Raw genomic sequence first — 24027 nt, 5'->3', positions numbered from 1 at the left:
ATTTTGCACAAAGGTGGATTGCAAAGAAAGTATAGAATAAGAAGCACTCTCCTTTTGAGTGGAAAAACCGGTCGTCAGTTCTGGTGGGAACACGAATGGAACAGTCCTTCCCACTGGTAATTTTTCGGAACGTATTCCTCTTTTCTCGAGTTTTACTGAAATGATCGGAATATTACAAAACCATATGTCCTCGTCACACTGACCTATCATGCTCCTTGGTGAGACGGGTGGGTGAAACTTTGACCCGTGAATGGGTGAACTGTTATAGTAAGGTGAACTTTAACTGGAACAACGAGAAATTATACGTAAGTGCAGAAATTCACTTGAAACGAAGGCGAGTTTCCTGGACATGACTGTCTGATTTTTCCTTTAAGATGCACCCGTTTTTCTATCAATTTAATGGAGTAAAGACAGTACATAGTTGTGTTCTGTTTGCTGTCGAGAACAACGTACCTAGTATATAAGTATATTGTCGGATTCGGGGCCGGTTGTTCAAATACCGGAAAACTTAAACCAGTGAATAAATCGTTAACCAGAGGAGAAGATTTACTTTACTTCGCTGGCTAGCGACTTATCTGCTTGATAAAGTTATCAATTTTACTCTTTGAACATCTTGGGCCCGCGATATAAATTAATACAACAATCCTTTCCAACCTATCAATGTCCAGAATTCTTAAACTAAGGGCGCGTTCTTTTGGGATCCTTCCGGCCCGAATAAGAATACTCGGAATATACGGTATTTGTGTTCTTTTGGGAGCCATTCCGTTTTCGGAATGAACGGAATCGAAAAGGAATATCATTCTGTTCATTCTGCTCCCGATACCAGAATGAACAGATTGGAAGGAATATGGTTCACTCGGAAGACACAGAATACGCGTTCTTTTGGAAAATTTTTGGCGGGAGATCCTATGCGGCAGCTTACGCTCGCAGACATAGTAATTCTCAGGCCACCTCCGCCAGGGGTATTCCATTTTCAGATTTTAGGAGCGTTCTTTTCGAAATTGAAATCCCGTGTATTCTGCTGTTATTCCTAAACCGGAACAAGAATAGTTAGAATAGCTCCAAAAGAATGCACCCTATGCATGCTTTCCATTTGTCAGAACTGGCCGGCCAAACTGGTCATATCGTAAACAAAATACACCTATTTGAGGGATAAGTTTTATCCTAGTCCGTCGGATTCAGTCTTCAATGAAAAAGCGCATACCAAATTCAGAGTGACTATTTTTCACGATTTTGCAGCATCATCCCTTCAAAATGACGCATTCACAAGTTTTTACAGACTGGCCAGTTCTAGGAAATGCCAGTTTTCTACAAAAGCAAGCGAGTATCCTTTAGGCGGCCGATGACACGAAACTGACTTCCCTTTGACTTATCAATTTTGTATTTCCGTTTATTTTCCTCCATCGTTGTCCTTGTTTATTCAGAACACAATCAGTGGAAGCGAATTAATGTTTGGTTTTGTCAACAGAGCTAATTTGATAGCTTGATAGCTCAGTTTGTAGAACATTGCACCGGCACCGCAGAGGTCACGGGTTCGGTTTCCGTCCAAGCCTAATTTTTTTCAGGCCCTCTTTACGCAACTGCTTAAGGGGTCCTTAAGTTGCGGAAATAACCGGCTACGGTCTCTCTTTTATTAAAGAGTTACGTTGATAACTAAAGATAACTTTGGGACTGTAAAGAGATTCGAGCGCTGACGTTTTGAGTGTTAGCCCTTCGTCGACGAAGTTTCGTTGCGTCGAAACCGCGTTGACCAGCTCTTTATTTACCTTTAGTTATCAACTCTGTTGATAACTGAACTAAACATTCGTTTCTCCTCCCCACCGACACAGCACCACAATTTCTCTAGAAACTAACCCTGGTCCTTATCCTTTTTTCAATTTTCACTCGTTAGCACCCTGCTATGGTTTTATAGCACATTCTTTCTGGTATACCAGCATCAGTCTCCGAAGAGTTCTGGTTTTCTGGCGCATTGGGAAAACTATTTCCGGAGAGTAAAACGGAAGAAAGGGCCATCCATTTGCGGATTTCCTTCATGTATGGGGAGCGCTTGTAGAACATTATGAACTGTTATTTTTCCTTTTGAGGTTCCGGACAACCTGAACGCTTGAAACAGTCTATCTGAACAAAATTATTAAGATTCTACTACCTCTCACAGACTGTCCTTTTATCCTAGAACTATAGTTCATTGGAACTCCCTGCCTCCGGTTGTTTTCACTCTCTCTGTTGATCCTCCTCAACTGAATCAACGTGTCTAAAATTCTGAATCACCCACCAACTAGTTATTTAAGTTTTCGTTTTGTTGTTTGTTGTTTGTTACTGACCACACTCTCCTGATAATCCTCAATACGAGGGGCTGCTTTAATGGTAAATAAATAAATAAATAAATAAATAAATAAATAAATAAATAAATAAATAAATAAATAAATAAAAAATAAATAAATAAATAAAAAATAAATAACAAAAAATGGGTTCTTTTGTAAGAACGGAAAATGATGTATCTTCATTGCCCAAATATCTGGAAAAACGGCCTTCAATATGCAAAATATCCTTGCAAAAGACAGCTGATTCTTAAAATGATGTTTGAAGAAATACACGCATCCTGTCGCAAGGAATGAATAAGGGTCAAGAACGAGATTGACCATGACTACAACTTTTCAAATTTAGTTTGCGCTTAGATAATCTTTTATCATGCATACCAATCTTCTTTCTTTGGTCTCATTAGCTGCTGGTCAACAACGGGAAGGAGTGAGAGTTCTGGGGATGTGACTGATTTGAAATTTGAAAGGCAAGTATTAATTGCGAGAAGGGAGTTAATCAGACTAAGAAAGCGATAGCAGATACCGAAGTTTGTCCAGAAAACCTGTGCGGCCAGAGACTAAAACACAAGGCCACAGCAGATTCTATATTTGGACCCAGACTGCTCGCGGCATCTGGAGCAATGTTGCCTTACCTCGCTTTACAACAATGAATCCTCTGCAGGTCACAAATTAAATGCAAATTAAAGTCGACGATCCTACCACAACAAAAGAACAACAACTAATACATGCAATGAAACTAACGGAACACGTCTAATTTTGGAACTGAGGCTGAACGTTCTTATCTTTTTTTACGATTTGAGGCTGAAACGTTCTTAAGATGTTCTTAAATTACATGGTATACACTGCATGTATTTCAGTAAATCAATGCAGACGTGACTAGGAAACCTATCAAAGTGCATTGCCTGCTGAGATATGGTATCAAGAACTACTGATTATGACAAACCGAGATGTGTGTCACCTTTGTTAATGTTATACAAAACATGCCCTTAAGTATTTTGGTTAATTTACATTTGTATCCTTGATTTTATATACACTGAGATTGGCAAAATAAAAACGTTCTTAATCGATTCTCAGCCTGAGGAATGTTCTTAATACGTTCTTAAAATTTTGGTTAATCTCAGCCTCGACGTTCCTATAAAAAAGGTTCTTATAAAAAAAGAGTGTATTAACTTTGGTATGAAAAATGAACTTATTATGTGAAAAAAGCAATTCAATTTAGGAATTTATTTTTAGCAATCTTTCCTCCGATCACAATCGTTAGCTAAGCAGGGCGTTAAGTAGTCTTGTACCTTCATGGCAGTAGGAAACTGACCAAAGTGAATAATATGTCATATCAACCTCTCAGTAAATAAGAAAAAAAAAAAAAAGAAAGAGCAAACCTGAAGCCATACCAGACAGTCGATGAAATCCATGGGACTTTAAGTCGAGAATTTGAAAAGTGCAAAAAGCACAACAGAATATGTTATTTTCTCATCCATAACCTTGTTTATTGAACGGGGGCGGGGATTCACAGTTAATAATAAAATTTTGGTACCTTTAGTTTTTAACACCCTAAGTGACAAAACAGCTTGTAACGCATTTCAAAATCAAACTTTTTTCCTCCGTCGTTGATAAGCTAGGCCCGAAAATCGCATAATTTCTTCTTTGGTAGTTTTCAATGATATATTTCTTTTAAAGTCATTTGAACGGTAAAATATGTTCAATTTTATCCATGTGATATACCAAGAACATGGTGATTTTGCACTGAGATGCACTTGAAAACAATTGACAGGTGTAAGTCGTGGTGAGAAAAGTCTTGTTGAAGAATAATTTCCTTTTATTAAAAACTGGATCATTGTATGATGCAATTCTGGGGATTTGAGTTGGCTTAGCGGCCATGGTATATGAGCCATTATACCATGCCCGAGAAATAGCGATCATCTGGTTGTTCTTGCTAAGCGAAACCAGCCATATCTTACAATATTTCTTGATGGTTTTTAATAAAACACTTATTCCACTCGCGCTTGTTGGATATGAGATGATTAAAGCCAACTCGACCAACGTGCGCTCGTGGAATAATTGTTAAAATATAAATACAAGCCATAAGCCATTGGCGACAATTACCAATGGAGAGTTAGCAAGAGAACGGTTCAAGTAGGGTCGATCAGAGGCTGGAGGGTAGTTGCCTAGCAACATGATAAATTCTGGACTGCGCGTGTTCCTCAGTTGTCACGTGCTTAATAGAACGGTGGGTACTGGGAAAGAGAAATTATTGTTAGTGTAAAAAGTGGCCCAAAATAACCTACAGGTACCCGCGCTGTTATCACACCGTTTGTTAAACGTTCTTGTGGTTGTCACTGGTCCACTTTTGTTTCGTCCGTTAGCAGCTGCAAGGCATGCGTTTCTTTGTTAACGAAACCATTTATTCTGCTACATTCGTGTTTCACGCTGGAAGAATCGCATTAAACGAAGAAACAGGATTAGGTCATCCGGGTGCAATCTCGTAACCCACTAATGGAACAATTATTGTATCGATAAACTGACCAATCAAGGACCAGTTGACCTTATCCAAGGACTGTTAGCACATCTCGTGGTGCGTCGATGGGAAAACATTGTAGATACTGCGGACAAGTTCGATTTAGGCCTCCGTTTCACCCTTGACGGGGGCCTAGCGAAGGAAGTAGTCCCTATGGAAGCCAGGGTCCCCATTGCACCGGATTTTGAGGAAGTATGGCGACTTATGTTTGCACCTTTCACGAATCATTAGTTAGATAATAGTTAATCTGATGACAGAGCTAGGATAACGCAAGCTTTCGCTAATCTTTACTTAGCACGGAAAGCGGTTATTCTGGCTCAGTCGCATTTAGCTCACTCTCGTATTACTGGCCGCTGAAGCATAAATGAAGGAAATATGATCTTTTCATCTTCCAGAGCAACCAGAAGCTACAATCACGCAAGCTTTGGCTAATATTTAGCGAAGCACAAAAAAGGGTTATTCTGGCTCGCGCTTTAGCTCCTTCTCGACTTACGGAAGCATAAATTAAGTGAAATGTGATATTCTCGTGTGTCAAAGGAATTAAAGGTGCTCGTTTATTTAGGAGACGGCCAATGCTAATTACACGGTTGAGTTGATAATGTGTTCTATGTTTGACAAAATGTTTTAAAGGAGTTACGCCAGGTACCAGAAAAAATGTTTTCATCATTAATGATGTCCATGAATTTTGAAATTGATGTCCATCCGGGTAGACTAAAGCAATCGCTGATCGCAGCGTTTTGCACGCGTATCGATTTTCTCTTCGCCCTCTCTGTTTTTTTTATTCCACAGAATTATACCCCCATGACACATGGCTTCCCTACAGCGGCCAAGGATTTTTCCGGATTTGTCGAATGCCCTCCGTCGACGAACTTCCACTTGTTCGAGATGCAAGCTAAACCGGAGCTGAGGTGTAATATTGAAGACGGTTCGGAGGAGGTGGATATGGACTACATGCTGGAAATGCCGTATGAATGTGAGAATGGAAACGAAGCGGTTAGTTTCTATGTTTATAAGTAGAGTACTTAGTAAGAGCTGGGTAGCATTTCATTGGTTGTGAAGAGTAAACATGACAGATAGCCTCGAAAGGTATCTTAATTGAAAAATCCTGCTTGGATATAGAAAAACCATTGAAAGCTATATGTAGCGTCTTGGTAATGTTATTAATATCTCAGTTGCATTTAGACTGACATATGGGAAGAAAAATTTGAAAACTGACCGTTTACTTAGATCACATGTTTTAATCAGTCAGCATGTTCATGCCAGCCTTTTGTTCAAGTTGAATGAATAAGGGAGCGATTGCGTGCGCAAAGACGAAAAGCGGCTTCTTTAATTTTTCGCCTTCAGTTTCTCCCAGTGGGTATTCTCTTCCTCCTTGAACCTGCTCTAGGAGGCTTTGAGCAGAAACTGGCATACTAGCTAATTAAACAGATGTTGCAAATCAAGTATCTTTAAACTATTATGTCAAGAGCCTCAGGTGTTCGCTATTCAACCAACTGTCCATTTTTGGGACATTCTTTTAGCCTCAGGCGTTATCCTCCGATATAAGATACTTTTGCCCCCTGAAGGGGCATATTTAGTAATTGCACTGACCATAGCCGGGAGCGACGCAAGCATTAAAGTATTCAAACAAAAATGGAGAAATAAAAAAAATATATTTAGGAAATATTCAAGCTCAAAGTCAAAGACAAAGTTTATTACTCAATTTGTTTTCGTTTTGTCTACGTCACTGTACTTTTCTTGCCGTTTTCGAAAGAAATATGCTTTTGTTACCTCTTAAAACATTTGAGGACAAAGTTAAATCCATTAAGGAAAGAGCAGTTCAAGAAAATAATTGCAAAACTTACGTATAGTGATTTGTTTGTTGATGAGGGTGCGCGAAGACTGAAATTCGGAATGCCACCACAAAAGTTAGAAGTACAAATCAAGCAAAAAATACAAAATAAGAAGTATCGAGGAAGCCTTAAAGAGGAAAATAAGACTTTTAGAGTTTAGCTTCCTCGTTACAGTCGTGAAGATGCAACCTAGCCCATTAATGAAGAGTTATTGAATCGGCTTTGGCTATTAATAAACGGTTTGGCAAGTATAAGCGGATCTTGTAGTTTCCTTATGGTCACTTTTAGATGCTGGCACCATCCCGATTTTCAAGTACACATCATAACTGCACATCATAAATGCACATTTCAAAGCAAACAGTGGGATAAGATTATTACAGAGTTTGTTTTTATTCCATTGTGATCAAATAGATAATCGCCTTACCGAATGTTTGGCGAAGAAGATAAAGAAATCGTCAACACGGAGGAATAACATAACATGTTATTTTGAAGTGAGCGTCCACTCAATGAGCACTTTCATTTTACTTACAAAACGACAACGCCTTTAAAAGAGGTTGTTAATGGGGTTGACAGCTAGCCGTGAAAGGGCCAAAAATTTAGTCGTCAGGCGATAAAATGGATATATTTTAACCGGTTCGTAGAAAAAGTTAACCGTAACAAATTCTAGCCACGATTTCTCATTTGAAAAAGTGTCGATATCTCTTGTTAAAACATTTTCATCTCGGAATGGTCATTGGACCTTAAGTGGGTTTACCGCAGTGGAAATTAATTTTTAACTTTATAAAACAACGGACATTAATTTTTAAGCCGTAACGGAGAGAAAAAAGTCGTTAGCCGTGAAAAAGCCAAACTTTTAACCGTTAACCGTAGAAGCCACTCCTGCCACTAACCCATTAAGACGTTCTAAAAACCGACACGAGATTGTCATCTCGCGAAAAGTCATTTGATTGGCACCTTTGTACAGTCCATACAGTCCTTGCCATATGTGACAGAAATTAGACTTTAGCCTTGAACTGTAACAAGTAAGTCCGTATCTAGACTTTCTCAAAGTCCGTTTTTGTTCGTCGCTCGTTTGTCTCTCTTTTCAGCGCGCATAAAAAGACGACTTTGGGCAAGTCTAGTCCGTGTCTAATGCAAGGGAGCCAAATGGCTCATTGAATCAGCTACTAGGTCCAGTCACTGTAGCGTTAAGGGACTAAGGGCATTACTAGTTAGCTTCCTGAATACGACAGTATTCCTGTCAGTCGAACTGATTTCTTGCGGTTCGTCTGGAACCAGATTGACGAAGCCTTCCTAAGTTAAAGAGGAAGTATCATGGGGTTTTGACCCGTTTTGTTAAAAATGGTGAAATAAGACCTTTACTAAGCTACAAAACAATTTTAGAACAACTAGAAGAAAGAAATCAACTCAATTCTTGAAAGGAACAACTCGTGATCTGTTCTAGCGCATTTTGGAAAAAAAAAAAATGCGAGAACTCGAAAAACGTTAGCTGGCATTTTTCTGTTTCTGGCCAGAGGCACTAATCGACACTTATTGCACTGTGGTGATAATTTATAAGAAAACTAGACAATTTCTTTTGTTTCTTTTGACAGACAAACATTTTTGGGTTTTGAAATGATATCCAATTCGCGCGATACTTCCTCTTTAAGATCTTTCCTAAATATTGTTCCTACAAAAGGACCCTTGCAGATATAACGACTTGCTTGCCGCGAGCAGCCTGGGTCCAAATAAAGAAACTCCTGTGGCCGTGTGTGTTAGTCTTTGGAGCACTAAAGTTTTTTTTTTTTATGAAATTTAACGAGAAGTAATATTGACCAGCAGAAAAAAATAAACATTTTGAGTTAAGAAACTTAAACACAACACATAATGGACATCCATAACAACAAAAGGAGAAAGTATCCTTCCGCTCAACTAGATTTGCTAAACTAATGTTTGGTTGTGTCAACAGAATTGATAAGTTAATTTAGTCACCGTAAAAGAGATTCCAGTGTCTTTAAAGGTTTACTAAAGGCTATTTATTCAACTTTCAAAAATACATAACGAAAGTATTTTTTTCTCTGACCTTAATCTGCCAATAACGTAATTATTTAATTTAAAAGGTTTTTCAACACAAACTCCCCGAATTCAGGTGCCAACAGACTTTTGGCACCACGGCTTACACCTGTCAATTGTTTTCAAGTGCATCTCAGTGAAAAATCATGTTCTTGGTATATCACATGCATAAAATTGAACATATTTTACCATTCAAATGACTTTAAAAGAAATATTTCATTGAAAACTACCAGAGAAGAAATTATGCGATTTTCGGGCCTTATCAACGACGGAGGAAAAAGCCCAAAGTTTGATTTCGAAGTGTGTAACAAGCTGTCTTGTCACTTTAGGTGTTAAAACTTAAAGGTACCAAAATTTTATTATTGTGTGAATCCCCGCCCCCAATTCAACGTCCGTTCAACAAACAAGGTTATGGATGAGAAAATAACATATTCTGTTGTGCTTTTTGCACTTTTCAAATTCTCGACTTAAAATCTTATGGATTTCATCGACTGTCTGGTATGGTTTAAGTTTTGCACTTTCTTTTTTTTTTTTCTTATTCACAAGGAGGTTGATAGGACATATTATTTACTTTGGTCCTACTGTCATGAAGGTACAAGACTACTTAACGCACTGCTTAGCTAACGATTGTGATCGGAGAAAAGATTGCTAAAAATAAATTCCTAAATTGAATTGCTTTTTTTTCACATTAATAAGTTCATTTTTCATACCAAAGTTAATAAGCCAGCCTCTTGTCCTATTAGTTAAGTTTCATTCTATGTATTAGTTGTTGTTCTTTTGTTGTGGTAAGATTATCGACTTTAATTTACTTTAAAGTTGTGGCCTGCAGAGGGTTCATTGTTGCAAAGTGAGGTAAAGCAACATTGCTCCTGATACTGGGTGCTCATGCTCTTATTTTTCACAAAAGATAATTCAAATTGTCGATTCTCTTTGCGCCGTTTGGTCGAATCTTTTGCGGTCTCATCGAGCTTTAAGAAGCCGCCCTCGTGTCCAATTTCTATTAGTTTCTGTTCTTTTGTTCTCCGAAGATCGTTAATTTGCATTAAATTTATGACCTGAAAGGATTCATTTGTATATTCCAAGAGGCAATTCAGTCTTTGTTTCAGGTAATTGCTGTTTTTCGAGTCCACCAGAGCCGGATTACCGGCCGGAGATCTAGAGGGTTTTTATGTTTCAGACAGATTTATCTTCAAATTTAGACGGATAATTCCTCAGTCGGGCTGATCTGTCTACTAGACAGACAGACAATTTATCCTACTCTGACTTACTGCTTATTATAACCTTTGAAAATGTGCTTTTAACAGTTCTTTCTTGTAGGTCTGTTTCTTACACTTTCAGGGGCACTCCAATGGTTCCCTTTCTTGGAAAATCTGTTCAAAAGGCCATTACCCGCCTCAAAAATTCCGATTCAATTGTGAAGAGAAACAAGCGTTTTCATTACCGAAAGGCCACCTGAGACTTTCGCAACGCTGAAAAAGTAATCTCTTTTGTTTTTGGAGGGACAAATGTGTCGTTAAAGTGCGAAAAAAGGCCAGCTGGCATTTTCAGAAAACCAACAACAGCTCGTAAACAAGGAGAATAACATTTTGTTCCCTAACGTTTTCTGCCGCAATTTAAATTTTCATCCAAAGAATCCAAAAAAAAAAAAGTTTGCTGTGTTAGCTTACACAAATTTGCTTTTTTGATAGGCCATAGAGGTAAGTGTGGGAATACAAGAAACAACCTTTCAACTCTGTTGGTTTCATGTTTTCGTTGGCTGTCTCTGTGCTGTGCAAGCTGGTCTATCTATTGAGTCTTCTTAGGTGGCCATTAAGCGAAGCTACCGCGCAGTCAGTTCGTTCAACTGCTGTACTCTCGGTCGCGGAGATTGAGTTCAATACCTGAGCAAGTGGACTAAATTCTAAGAAATGGAACAACTTTGAATAGCTCAATGAATATACAGCTTTCAAATTTTGACAAAGGAAAAGCATCTAACTTAAGAAGTAACAAACTTTTGTCCATAGTTTACTTCTCTTGTCAGGGGTAGACCGGTCCAAAGTTGATTTCAGCCAAATACACAGTAAAATTCTTGCCATTCAGGACTGTTTGACCTTTTCTACACATGCTCTTAAAACTTACAATCAGGTGCCAGTGAAATGGAAAATATAGTCAGTGTTTTTCAACGCTTTAGTTTCACCCAGTGAAGTAAAAACAGCACTTAACTATTTATTATTTGTTTTATGTAAGACTGTTCTCATTAGTAATCAGTTGATAGATGTATTGTTCAGTCAGTGACACAGCAAAAACTCGGAAAAAGGAAATCCGAGTGCTCCTATCAGGAGTCAAACCTGAGACCTTCCGATTACTAGTTCGGATGCTCTACCACTGAGCTACAGGAGACTCTTGGGAGAAGGCCATTAAACTAGGGTCATGTGACAAAAAGAAAACAGAAAACCACATCTGCCACTCACTCACTCACATAATTGTATAATAAAAACGAAACCAAATTTTTGGATGATTTACCGCAGTCTTTGTTGATGGTCACACTTTAAAATTAAAACCTAGCTGATACAACATTATGAAGAGAAAGCACTTTTCGTTAGCTTTATTTAAATGGCCACCAGGGAAATCGAAAATTCTTATGGACAGCTTTTATTTTGAATGGTTGCACTTGAACAGGGCCCAATTGTTCAAATTCCCCCTTTCACGCAATTTAAATTACCAGATGACAAGTGTGAAAGTTGTGAATAAAAGACCGTTAGTAAAGTGAAAATATTAAGCCTTTTTACCTTTCCACGGATATGTCTACTCTAGCCGTCGCAATTATATACATGTACTTGTGAAAATAGCCTTGAGACATGAAAATTGCTTTTCATTGAATGCTAAATGACTAGTTTTGGAGAATGACTGGTTCAGATTTTACAATTTTAATGACGTCATATGCAAGCCACCTGTAAGTGGATATTATTTGAATCTGGGACACGGTGAGTGCATGGATTCTACAACTCGTCTGGGTCGGTTTGAGGGAAGATTAGGGTAGTGGATTTGGTCTGACTTAGGGGAGGGGGTCTATGTAGATGGCTTTCACTAATGCTCAACTCCTCTCTGACAGGTGACCGCTGAGGAACAAGAACGAAGACGGATAAGAAGGGAAAGGAACAAAGTTGCAGCGTCTAAATGCCGGAAGAAGAGGAAAGAACACGTGAAAACGCTAGTGGAGGTAATTATTGAATGGGAAATTAATTACCCCGTAGTTAGACTAGTAGCTGTACAACAACAACAACAAGAACACCAACATCATCATCATCATCATCATCATCAGTGACTACAACAAAAACATCATCATCATCATCATCATCATCATCATTACAGTGACTACCACAAAAACATCATCATCATCATCATCATCATCATCATTACAGTGACTACCACAAAAACATCATCATCATCATCATCATCATCATCATCATCACCATCATCATCATCATCATCATTATCATCATCAACAGCTTCATTTGTCTCACATCTATTACTAGAGAAAAAATATATAGAATCCCTTATCTGCAGAGAGAGACCACTGAGCTGAACACTGCTGAAGACGTTACCAACATTGGCATTTACCACTGCATTTCCCACTGCATTTAACCATGCATTTATGCACGGTTAAGCACACCTTGTAGGATAACTGTTAGGTTAGGGGAGCATCTTTCACAAAGTAGTAAGAAACATAACATGTCTGGCTGTTTCGTCAAGCGGTAAGTAGGGAGTATCCCTTCTTCCGAAATTTGTTTTAGTGCCGGTAAGTTGTCATGGGATTACACCTTTTTTGGTGAAAAATGGTGCTACACTGGATACCTTCACATACTAACGACATAATTCTATAGCACCAAGAAAAAAAGGAAACTGAATTCTTGGAAGGAGCAACTCATGATCTGGTGTAGGATGAATTGAGAATGAAATTGCGAAAACTTAAAAAAAGGTTAGGCTACCTTTTTTCAAGTTGGAATCAATTCTGACCTAGTCCATCTATGGCCGGAGACACTCATCCACCGTTTAAGTACACTGGGGTGGCAATTGGTAATTAACGTGGACCATTATATTTAGCTTTCTATTAATAGAAAAATGATTTGGTGTTTTCGAAATGACAACAAATCCCTGTAACACGTCCTCTTTAAGATGTTAAATTCTTCGCTAAGAACAGGAACCACTGATGAATGTATACAACTGGAGGTGACCACCCTTTTAGGAACCACTTGAAAATTAGAATCTCATGATCACTGATAGCATCCGTATTTACCTTAATTTTAGGCATCTGAGGAGCTTGAACTTCAAAACAGCGACCTTCAGGGTCAGATCAGCAAACTACAGGCAGAAATTAAACAGCTGGAGTTCATGCTAGATTCCCACAGCTGTTCAAAATACTCCCACGGTCAGATGCAGGATGACCAGGAACTCGGGATAAATGCTAATTAATTATGGAGAGCACAATTAACGTGAAGGGAACTCCATTACCGGGATTCTGATTACAGATAAAGAGCTGAATATCGCGCGCGTGAAGGGAAAAATGCGCCAGGCGATGTCAGTGCGGGTCTGCACGCCTTTCCTACTTACATGTGTTTCTTATTTTAATGTGACATTCTGTTGAGGGGCGTGGCCTGATTCTGGGACATGGTAAAAGGAGGTATAAATCTGGGAGAGGAAGCGAGTCCATCTCTTATGTCTTAACTTATTTTAAGATTAATTCCAGGCGGTAGGTGCATGACTGCAAGTGTATTTTCGTACAAGTTGTGAGGAAGAGAGAATCTACCCCGACTATAGCTCAAAGCTCGCTTATTTGCGACAGAATAGCGCTTAATTCTTAACGACCAACGATGAATCAAACACAGTTTCATGATTAGGTTGGTTGCACACGATCACGAACAAGTTTTCCTTGACGAGGGTGAGCAACGTTTTGCGCGACGAGTTCAAAACCTGTCACGCTAGTTTTTGAGCTAGATGACTTGCTAAGGAAAAACTTGACAATTTTTGCACTTGCGAAAATGTGTAATAAACTCGTTATATAAAAACTTGTCTAGGCAAAGTTACTCGTGTGCAACTCGGGCCTAACGATAATGAGTGAATAACTGATTTTTGCTGGCTGTCGCTGATGTTAAAATGACTTAGATGCGAATTATACGGAGTGTCTGTAAGTGGACTCTCGTGCCATTATTTCTCTTGCTTTGAACGCTACTGATAGCTTTTCTTGCTTTAGCCAAACGTAAAGTCATTTAACTTATTGCAACTTTTAATATTTTGATGTACTCTTGGTTATTTTGAGCAAATGCGTGGAAATTATGGTCCTTACTTTTACATTCACGATTGAAGAAATCCTAAAGCTTTATCATTCAAATGAAATCTGTTGTGCTTTTAAGCGCATTAAAATGCATCAGTCAATTTCAGAAGTGTCCATCTCTTTGGGTATTAGTGGGACATTTTTCAACATCGTCCCTCCCCTGGATAGGGCATTAGTCTACCCCCCTCCCCCCACCCGGCATTTGACGGCCACGTGGTTTTCACCTCACAACACTAGTACTGTCGCTTCGTTTCAACGATAAGTTTAGCAGTAAGGACAACAAATTGTTGATTAACTCATCTGCGGAGGACATAAATGAGATGATAGATCCACAGAACGAAAGGTCACTGCAACAGCACTGAGGTCTACTGAGAAATATGACTTATTTGAGACTTAGTTTGGCGTAAGCAGGCTTTCATTAGAATAAATGTAAGCCCAGAAACGAGGAAATTAAATCTTCTTTAACTTCACTGTGGGTCATTTGACCAGCCCGGCCGTGGGGCATTTGCCAGTTTATTTATTGCCCGTATGTCAGCCTCGGTTAATTGGTCTTGTTTTGAGGGGGTGAGGAAGGCACTGCTCGGAAGTGACTGATGCATATACTTAGCTTTAGTTCAACGGACATGAAACTATTCGAGTCTGCGGATTCAGTTATATTTATGGTGTGAGCATTTAGTCCATTTAAATGAAAGCTTAGTTCCCGAGAATGAAGGATCTTTTAAACGATCAATGCGTTCCTTTGGTTATTTCAGTTTGGAAAATTGAGAGCATTTTTACGTTAAGACACGCGTTGCATCAATGCTTTAAGCTTTATTTGCTTTTAAGAAGCTCACAGTCGATAGCAGCTTGCTTAATGTTGGAAAACAGATCATTTAAAAACGCGAAATTTTTCACTAGGGCTGAGCCGATGTAACCGTCAACGCGATTGACGAATTTTTTGACCAATTCATTTGTAGGTTATTGATTAAAACGTAACGTTTTATTGTATAGTAAAGTAACTCACTAGTACTGATTAGTACAAGTATAATTCACTAGATTTGGTAGCTTACATTGGTGTTGTATGAAATAAAGGTAGACATGACGTTCATCATATATAACTAAAGTGTACAGTTTACTTCTATGAAGAAACTGGTTGGAGAGAGCACTGTTAAACCTCTTTTAAAGCTCTAATATTAATCAGCATCTAAATTATCTTTACAAAAGAGACCTTCTGATCCTACTACGAGTACGAGTACGAGTACGAGTTTTCCCAATAGAAAAAGAGTGCATGCCCGTGAACCAGTGTGATTTTAGCGGGAAAACGAGATAGCCATCGTCATCTTACGACGAGTTTTTGTGAGAACACGTAGTGACGAAAATAAGTCCTCGAAATGTAGATCTCGTCTTTTTGGAATCGCGAAACGGATTAGTTATCATCATTCGAGACAAGGATGCGTCAAGTTCGTCGCTGACAAAAGAGTAAAAATGAAGCCTCCTGGGATATATCTCTCCTTAGTACTCCGCTTAAGAACGACTATCTCTAAGATCCTCATATTCAATAAAAAAAATCTAAAAATAGATTCGCTGATAACTCTTCTTTTAACTTCTCTTGGGAAGTAGGTAACAAATATAACTTTCTTAAAATTTTATGGTTCGAACTTTTTCACACCCCGGTCTGTGCTCGAAACCAAGTGATGAGATCGTGAATTTTGCAAGACTTGCAGCTGTTAGTTTTGGAGAAAACAGATCACTAAAAACCTCCTAATTCGCTAGTTATAAACGATGACCACTTACATTTATAATATGATGAATTACAATCAAAAGTTTTAATTAATTACTGTAATAAATCTGAGGGCACAATGTTCATCTAGTTTGATCACTTATCGCAGCTTGGGGATTTAGCCCAAGTTCAGAGGAATAAATTGCAAAAGTGTTCTCACAAGCTCTTCTGCATATCAGTGGCAAGCTCCATCCATCGTCTATGAAAATCAGTTAAAATATTTGGATACGCATTCCAGTTTGTGTTCCACAAGTGAATGATGAAAGTTGTCACAAATTCGACTAACACGGGCATATTCCCCTATTTGTTACCTTATCATTTGCCATGAGAAGTTGATGGAAGAGTTATCAGCGAAATCTATTTTTTTACTGAGATCACAATTGAATATGAGGGTCTTAGAGAGAGTCACTCTTAAAACTTGAAGTCAAATCTCCTATTCGTTGTCGTACTCGTACTAGAACCTAAAGGTCTCTAATTTAACAAGACAGTTTAGAGATGCAGGTTGTGATAATAGAGGAAATAATCACCAAAAGCAACATTTTTTACTGAATGTCTTGATTCTCCCAACTGGTACTATAAGAAATATAGGGAGACCCAGTGGAGAGATTGTGCATGTTGATACCGAACGGTAAGTACACTTCCAACCAACCAGAAGACGTACTTTTGATTTACAGTTTCCAAAGAAAAAAAAACAAACACTAATTTGTCCCCAGAGGAGAACTGTACTTTTCTCGAGAGACAGAGGGCGGATTTCTGTAACAAGAGGAGAAAACAAGAGTTAGGATTCAGGCTTTGATTTTCGAAACGCAATGGTCATGGGGTAGGCATTCAAAGCGATTCAAGGCGAATGCAGGTAGGAGGTTTGATCTGCAGAGAGACAACCAACAAAAGGATAGACCAAATCATCATATTTGCGGAATAAAACGGGTGAAGTTAGCTAAGAACAAGCGTGTTTGGAGAGAATTGCGGGAGGGCTACATCTTTGTGCAGTGAAGATTTGAAAGTCACGTTAACGAGGGTCTGCTGTACGAAGTAAGTTAAACTATTAAAAGCTGCATAATTGTATGATGCAATTCCAGGGATTTGATTGGCTTAGCGGCCATAGTATACGAACCAATGTCCAACGCGCGCTCGTGGAATAATTGTTAGTTATATCTTACGGTTAAGAATAAGTATTAAAAGGTCATTTTTTGGAACTACAACACAAAGGTGCGTTAACTCATTTAATTGGCGCACTTTTATGCCATTCAAGACTTTTGATCTATGCACATAATTCAGCGGCACAATTCACTTTTACTTGCTGACGGCGAGTCTTCCAAATTCTGGAACCTCTCCTTCCCCTCGGAAGTAATAGATGAGTGAAAAGCTGTAAACGAATTAGCGATCGTGTTTGCTAACTGAACGTACCTTTTAAAATTGCAATTAACGGTGTTTTTAAGAAATCAATAGAAGAAACATAGTGATATCTTTCAGAAATTTATTTCGTTCATTACCTTCGGCAAATTTTATAACTTTTTGTTACTGTACTACCGTGGAATACATGGAAGAGGCCTCCCATATGTTTTGCATAATTCAAAACACTTGAAAGTCAAAAGAGACTTGGATCGAAGTTCTTAGTGCGCCGTAGAATGGAGCATCATGTTGTTTTCTTATTTAAGTTACTTAATAACCATTTTTGCCACACGGTTCCAATTTTATTTAATGGCGATTTTCACTGTTATTATACCAGATCTAGAAAAAATATCCGCAAATCCATTACCATTAATAGAAAATGGGGTCAATGGTCGTCAATTAATTTTAGTTCAGAAATCTGGAACAGATTAGATCCCCCGATAAGGGAAGCAGAGTCACTGACTGCCTTTAAACGGTCAAAAGCCATTTTATGATCCTTCTAGTTCTACTTTTAACTCTTGTATATATATTTTTTCATTTCTTGTCTCTATAATTATGTTTTTATTTGTTCTTGGTAATTTTCTAGAGGACCCTTCTGTAAACCACTTTTGTGATGTTGGCTTCCTCATTAAAGATTGCCCTCAAGCAAAGACGGCTAAATTTACAACCACTGGAACCTGACGTTCAGGCCAAAAATACACCTTTGCTGACGGATGCAAATACTCTCAGTTGTTCGTTGACAGTTAAGAATGAACCTTATCGTCATTAGGGGAGTGACTTTTGGTCTTGTTCATATTCATTGGCGAGTACATGTCGCTATCTTCAACACAAACTTCCTCATTTCTTTCTGTCGCCAACAATAAACCAGTGGATTGAAGACAGAGTTAAGCATGGCTAATGTACGAGCCCAGGGTAATAATACATCAAATAGACCACCGTAGCCCTTCTTCGGCCTGAAGAGAAGTAATAAAGCCATGGGCAAAAAGCTTCCCAGTAGAGAGCCAACAACGAACACCGTTGTCTTGAACGCCTTGCTCTCTCTGGCGAATCTCTCTGCTTCGTCCCGAGGTTGTTGCTGTGTCCTGATCACGTTCTCGTGGCGAATACTTTCACGGAACAAAATTGCGTAACAAATAAGTATGAAAAGAACACAGGTTATCACAACGAGACCAAGAAAGACGTCAGAATAGCGACCTACTGGAGTGTTAGAAGACAAATCGATGCCAACACGGACCAGCAAGGAAAACACCCAAATCATTATCACTGCGACACGGATTTTGTTGCGAGTAACTATTGAAGGATAACGCAGCGAATATTTAATAGCAATGAGTCGCTCAGCAGTCACTAGCGAGAGTTGAAGTACCGAGAGCAACGCCAGCAGAGAGAGAAGCCAGTTCTGGATTGCTCGAAGCTTGCAGTTGTTATCGACACCATTCAGCTGAAAGGCCTTCCAAAAAACGAACGATGGTTGCAAAAGGAGCCCACTGAGCGCATCACTGGCAGCAAGACAGGCCAGCAATATGTTTGCGTTGTTCTGGAGAGTTGGTCTTCTCTTCACGGCCAATATCACCAGAACGTTAAGAAGAACTGTGAAAGGACACATGACGCTGTTGAAAATTATGGCGACGAGGAAACTATGTTCAGTCGCAGCTGTAAAGTCGCCGTTGTCGACACCTTTATGGTAACGATCTGAACAGGCTGTCGTCTGGGGTACGTCGGTGCCGTTGGCAAGGTCGTTTGAGGCGTCTTGTTCAGTTATGTTGGCCATGCTATAAAATTAGCTGTTTGAAATATATAACTTTTGGAGAAATATCCTGGTTCTATGGCTGTACGATCTTTGCTCGGTCGACCAGGCATTTGGCTGAGTTCTGCCAGATAACAGTGCCAGGACTTATATAATACCTGTATGAAGTACCCAATGAATATTTACGTTTTTCCATTAGTAAATATCAAAGTCGGCCTTGATTGAGTGATTGAACGCAAAGGAAGCTGTCTTATTTTATGAGCCGATTAATCAGTTACGGATACGGTCAAGTGCAATATTATCAGTGACTCAGCTTTTGTTGCTATTTTTTGCAACAGTTTTCACGGAAATCGAACGCAAGCTTTTCCTTTTTTTTGAGCAGGACATTCTAAGGATATCGAGTTAAGAAGTGTGTTGGAAGATTTTTAGTATTGGTACTTCCCACCATTCGCCTGCCAAGACAGTCTGTGACCTGAAACTTACCGTAGAATTTTCGTGTAAAGATGCCTAATTAGAATTCCATCCTTTTGTTGCAATCCTTCATTATATTCAACGCAACCAACCAACACACTTAACTTAAATGTATTTGAAATACTTCAAATGCTGTCTCCTGTGTTCCTAGTTCGTTTACTGGTTTTTAAATACACATTTGTGAAAGCTGAATACAGTTTGATCTATTCGTATGTCTAAGCTGAAAATTTAAGTTGCTTAAGTTTAAATTTAAGGGTTAAGGGAACAAACGAAATCTTAACCACAGAATTTACTAGCTCTTGTTGACTTTATGCTACCTGACCTTTTTCTTTTAACACTTTCACGACATCTTTCAGTGCCCTTTCGACAACGAAAGGAATTAGTTTTACGAAAATTTTGCGCTGGCATTTTGAAGAACAAAACTTTAGATTTCTTTACAACTTAATCCGAATTTCCAGGCGATTAGGGTTTTTCAAACAGATGTCCACGGAAATGAACTGATGGGTGCCCACAAAATAAGTGTTGAATTTCTACTTCTTTTCTTAGGAAGCATTTTTTAAAATAAAATGAATACAACTGTTGTTAAGGATTTTTTGATCGGAAGAGTTTCTTAAAGGCTGTTCAGTTTGAACCAAACGCAGGAGAGAATCGATTTTCAGAATTGCTTTTTGTAACGGGCGATGAATTAAATTACTTTTCCTTCTAAGGCCGGGTGAGTCTACCGCAGCTTAAGTAAATGTTCGTTAGGCTTGTTTGAAGACTCGCAGCAGCTGGAATCATCTTCCGGATTTCACAATGATTTTCATATTAAATATTTAACTTGATGGTAAACGGATCGGGGTAGATAATCGTCTGGAGATTTAAATGAGTTAAAAATGTTTTCCCGAACTCAATAAAAGTTAGGAAAATTACTATCTGCGATCAGTTATAAAAACAATTCCCCTCAGGCAAGAAATTAAAGATTTGAGAACCTAAAAGACTGAGAACATTACACTGTCGTTCGTTGAAGTCGGCAACTGGTAGTCCAAAGAAGCGCTTTACACGATTTAGTTTTTTTTACCTAGTGCGACCCCAATAGTTAAAACCAAAAGTTTGCTTTCCGGTTGCGGTTTCAAATTTTCTGTGTTTTTTTTTTTTGCCGGCAAAGCCCAAGTGCGATCCATACTTTAGCCGTACTTCTTGTGCGGTACTTGTTCGTGACAAACATGTTAAATGACGGTTTTTAATGTAAAAGAGCATAATCCCCAAAATCTGTAAATTATGCCCTCAAAATACCCTTAGCGGCAACTCAAAGCGAAATAGTAAATCGTCAAGTTGAAGGAGACTTTATCCGTGGGTTTCGTTGCTGTTTGCAGGCGTGAATTTAATTAACGTTGTTCCGTCATTCAACTATGATTTTAACGTCGGGTTTGAAGCCTCAATAATGACCAACATCTAATTTCTCCTTACATGATTACGGCTTCATCAAACATGCAGGTCCTGAAAATAAAGAAAATGATCAACAAAGATGAAATGTCTTGTATTTTAAACTTATTCCAGGAGCGCGCGTTGAATATTTAACAATTATTCCACCATTAGATAGACGCGTCTTGGATGTTTGTGGCATTTCGAATTCCAACGTCAGCGTTTTCTAAAGCCTCCGTTTTTCTGTCCACAGTAACATTAGAGGGTTCGGTTTTTTGAAATGTCTGCTCCTCTGGACACCGTTTTCAAATGTGTGCGTTTTCGATGAAAAGTGTTTTTAATCGTTTTTAGTGTGGAGTTAACGCCGATGTGTTCAAACGAAAACGCGTAAGTGTGAAGGATTCCCATGCATAAGATCTGCAGAGTCAAAAAATAAATAAACTAAAAAAAAAAAAAAAAAAAAATACATTACAATTATTTGTGCTATTGGTAAACTGAGTCTAAAATATGGTTCAAGAGCCGGATTGTCAACTATACAAAAGCCTTCACTGGCAAAGTAGACTGTTCCTTAAGCAACTGAAATCAAGCAAACCCCACTTGAATTTTGTCAAGTACCAAATCCATTCTATGACTTTGAGAAAACTGAAATATACCTACATTCATTGTTTTAAAAGGAGTCCTTACAATGAACATACAATTGAACATGCACAAGGCCAAATTGTTTTACCATACATGAATAGTTCCAGATCCGGTACAGTCAGGTGCAAAATTTATTCCACGGCTTTTAGCTAATTCAATAAGATCTGTTTCTTGCAACAATTTCCAAGAAAATGATATGCAAAATTTTTCTTTTAGTTCAATATATTTCAGGAACATTTTGAGGACAACTTTTTTAATGCTTTAGCTTTCCATTCCCAACTACCACTAGACCGTATGTGCACTGAAGCGGATTTTTGAGTTTTCGTGCAGAAATGTTAATTGAAATTCTGTCGCAATAGAATGATTATATTTAATGTACAACGATCTCTGATAGTCAGCTGCAAAATAACTGTGACTTTCAAATTCTGTTCATTTCAATCTTGAGAGTAGTTTTTTTTAAAGATACACACAAACACATCATTTTTCTTTACAGCTGTTGCAACTACGATTAACTTGCTCAAGTTCTAACTAGCCGCTGAACGACTTTGCCGCTTAGTTATAAGCGGAAATTTGACGAGTATTGAGTTTTCCTTTTGCTCATTAACATTTCAATGCACCTTTTTCAAATACTGCTGCCACAAAATCAAACTGTCGACTCCATTTTTCAAGGGCTTTAGAGAGCCATTCAATTTCTGAAAAATCCCTTTTGGAGTTGAAACTATAATGGTTTTTTGGCTGACAAACAGTTGTATTATACTTTGCATTGTTTTTGAATTTTGGTATCAGGTGGATGACACATTATATGATGTCCAAATATTATAATCGAAATAAGTTAAAAAACAGAAGTGAAGAACACGAAATATCCTTAAAGGAAATTGCTATTTTTTTGGTCTAATTTTTCAAGCAGTTTTTTAGGCCACGGCAATTTTTTTTATCATTAGTTTTCACATTGATTTAGTTTGCATGGACATTTTAATGTAATTTATTTTACTTTCAACAGCTTTTATTTGCCTTCATTGTATTTGTAACCGGCGAAGAGCTGATTTGGAAAAAAAAAGGGACACACATGCTGGTGTTTGTATATATAGGCATATGTAGAGATGACACATAGATACAAGTGTTACGATGCAGAACTTTATGGAAATTAGTTAACACCAACCATAGCGCTTAATTTATCCCATAGATATCGCAGTTTGACCAAATTTTACATAATTTCGCTCCTGACTGAAACAATGTTACTGACGTTACTGAGCAGTTAACAAATTCGTCAATGTTGTAGATAGATTTTTTTGTCCAAGACAACAGCCAAACACTCTTCTGTCCTAAGAAATATCAATAGACCTTTATCACACGGCGGCCATATTGAGTCTCAGGAGAATAAAAAGCTTCGCTTTTGCACGGCAAGCCTCGCACTGAATTCGCGTCTGGCCGAGGGTTGCCGCGCGAAGAGAAAGCTTTTTATTCCCCCGGGACTTAACATGCCTCCCCTCCCCCTTCGAGTGATAAGGGTTTATAGTTGGGGGGCAAACAAGTCACATGACTCATTGAGATCAATCACGGGTAAGGGGAACTGATTTGAAATATGTCAACATATTAACTTCAAATTTTGTTTTTGTCTTTTCTTTGGCAGATGAAACTTTTCACGTATACCACAATTTACAATATACCTATCTGATTAAAAGTCTTCGATTCATAAATCTTGGTTTATGCGTTTGACTGACGTGTGACCAGTTGAACAGAAGTTTTCCATAGTGTGCTGGTAAAGTTTTGAGTACATAATATGTAGTCACTGTGCCGGAATAACTCGGCTTACAATCCTCCTTTATTGTCACGGAAATTTAAAATTTTTTATGCAGGTTCGGTAACGCAAAAAAACTTGCACTTCTGGAAAGAACGCTTTAAAAATTAGTAGAAAGGCCAAGTTTGAGAGTTTTGTCTTTTAAAAGAGGGAAGGGAGAGTTTCGTAACCTCTAAAAATTTTATAGACGTTTGTATGGGAACGGGCAAGTTTTGCCTGTCTTCGTACAAATGTCTGCAAAAATTCCTGAATTTAAGGAGCTATATCTTTGCTGTTTCAAAAGAAGAGAAAACTTGGCCTTTCTACTAATTTTAAGGTGCTCTTTCCAGCTTTTCCACATGGAAATTTTAAAGGTCTGGTAAGGTCTATAACACCAGTAATATACAGGGGGTCAGAACTAAAGCCGATAGATGAAGCATACTGGAGAGTTTGTCAATACAACCCTTTTCGGCTATATTACGTTAAACAAGCCAGAATAATGGAGAATCATGTTAAAATGTAAATATATATTGCTCATGCTTCAATATTACAATTATTAAAGTTCCGATATGAAACACAAAAGTGACAAAATTAAGCGTACTGTATAGAGTACTTTACCTTCGAAGCCGAAAAAATCTCTAATGACAAGAGAATTTTAGGGCCTTTTTACAAGTAGGTAAGGTGATCCAAGTACTAGAGTTTCCCAAGCAGCCGAGCAAAAATTGGCCCGGGCTTACACGCAAATTTTCAAGGTAGGGGTTCCCTAGTACCTGAGAAAAGTCAAGCATCACTCTTCAGGACCTTGAGGTTAAA

The 24027-nt window shown here is 38.3% G+C and overlaps 2 protein-coding genes across 2 annotated transcripts; one reads left to right on the top strand and one right to left on the bottom strand.

Annotated features, from left to right (window-relative positions):
• The first annotated feature begins 4649 nt into the window (after positions 1-4649).
• LOC146487172 (cyclic AMP-dependent transcription factor ATF-3-like) lies at positions 4650-15624 on the top strand. Its single transcript, XM_085085327.1, has 4 exons — positions 4650-5025; positions 5623-5826; positions 11809-11916; positions 13005-15624. Exons 1-4 carry the CDS (start codon positions 4987-4989, stop codon positions 13167-13169), a joined length of 516 nt encoding a protein of 171 aa, XP_084941453.1. The 5' UTR covers positions 4650-4986; the 3' UTR covers positions 13170-15624.
• A 2351-nt stretch (positions 15625-17975) lies between these two features.
• On the bottom strand, positions 17976-18947 carry LOC146487171 (histamine H2 receptor-like). The gene has a single exon (XM_085084747.1). The coding sequence runs from the start codon at positions 18945-18947 to the stop codon at positions 17976-17978; it is 972 nt and encodes a 323-aa protein (XP_084940873.1).
• Between the last annotated feature and the right edge of the window lie 5080 nt (positions 18948-24027).

The sequence above is a fragment of the Pavona decussata genome, unplaced genomic scaffold, assembly GCF_977016875.1.
Source record: "Pavona decussata unplaced genomic scaffold, jaPavDecu1.1 SCAFFOLD_16, whole genome shotgun sequence".
Classification (NCBI taxonomy): Eukaryota; Metazoa; Cnidaria; class Anthozoa; order Scleractinia; family Agariciidae; genus Pavona; species Pavona decussata.
Note: the sequence above shows the minus strand (reverse complement) of the source record. Positions and strands in the feature narration are given on the sequence as shown.

Bases quoted from the DNA above. Each gene is read 5' to 3' on its own strand.
- LOC146487172 (XM_085085327.1), top strand. From the start codon at position 4,987: ATGGAAGCCAGGGTCCCCATTGCACCGGATTTTGAGGAA. The intron at 5,026-5,622 runs GTATGGCGACTT...TTTATTCCACAG, and splicing joins TTGCACCGGATTTTGAGGAA to AATTATACCCCCATGACACA. The intron at 11,917-13,004 runs GTAATTATTGAA...CCTTAATTTTAG, and splicing joins ACGTGAAAACGCTAGTGGAG to GCATCTGAGGAGCTTGAACT.
- LOC146487171 (XM_085084747.1), bottom strand. From the start codon at position 18,947: ATGGCCAACATAACTGAACAAGACGCCTCAAACGACCTTGCCAACGGC.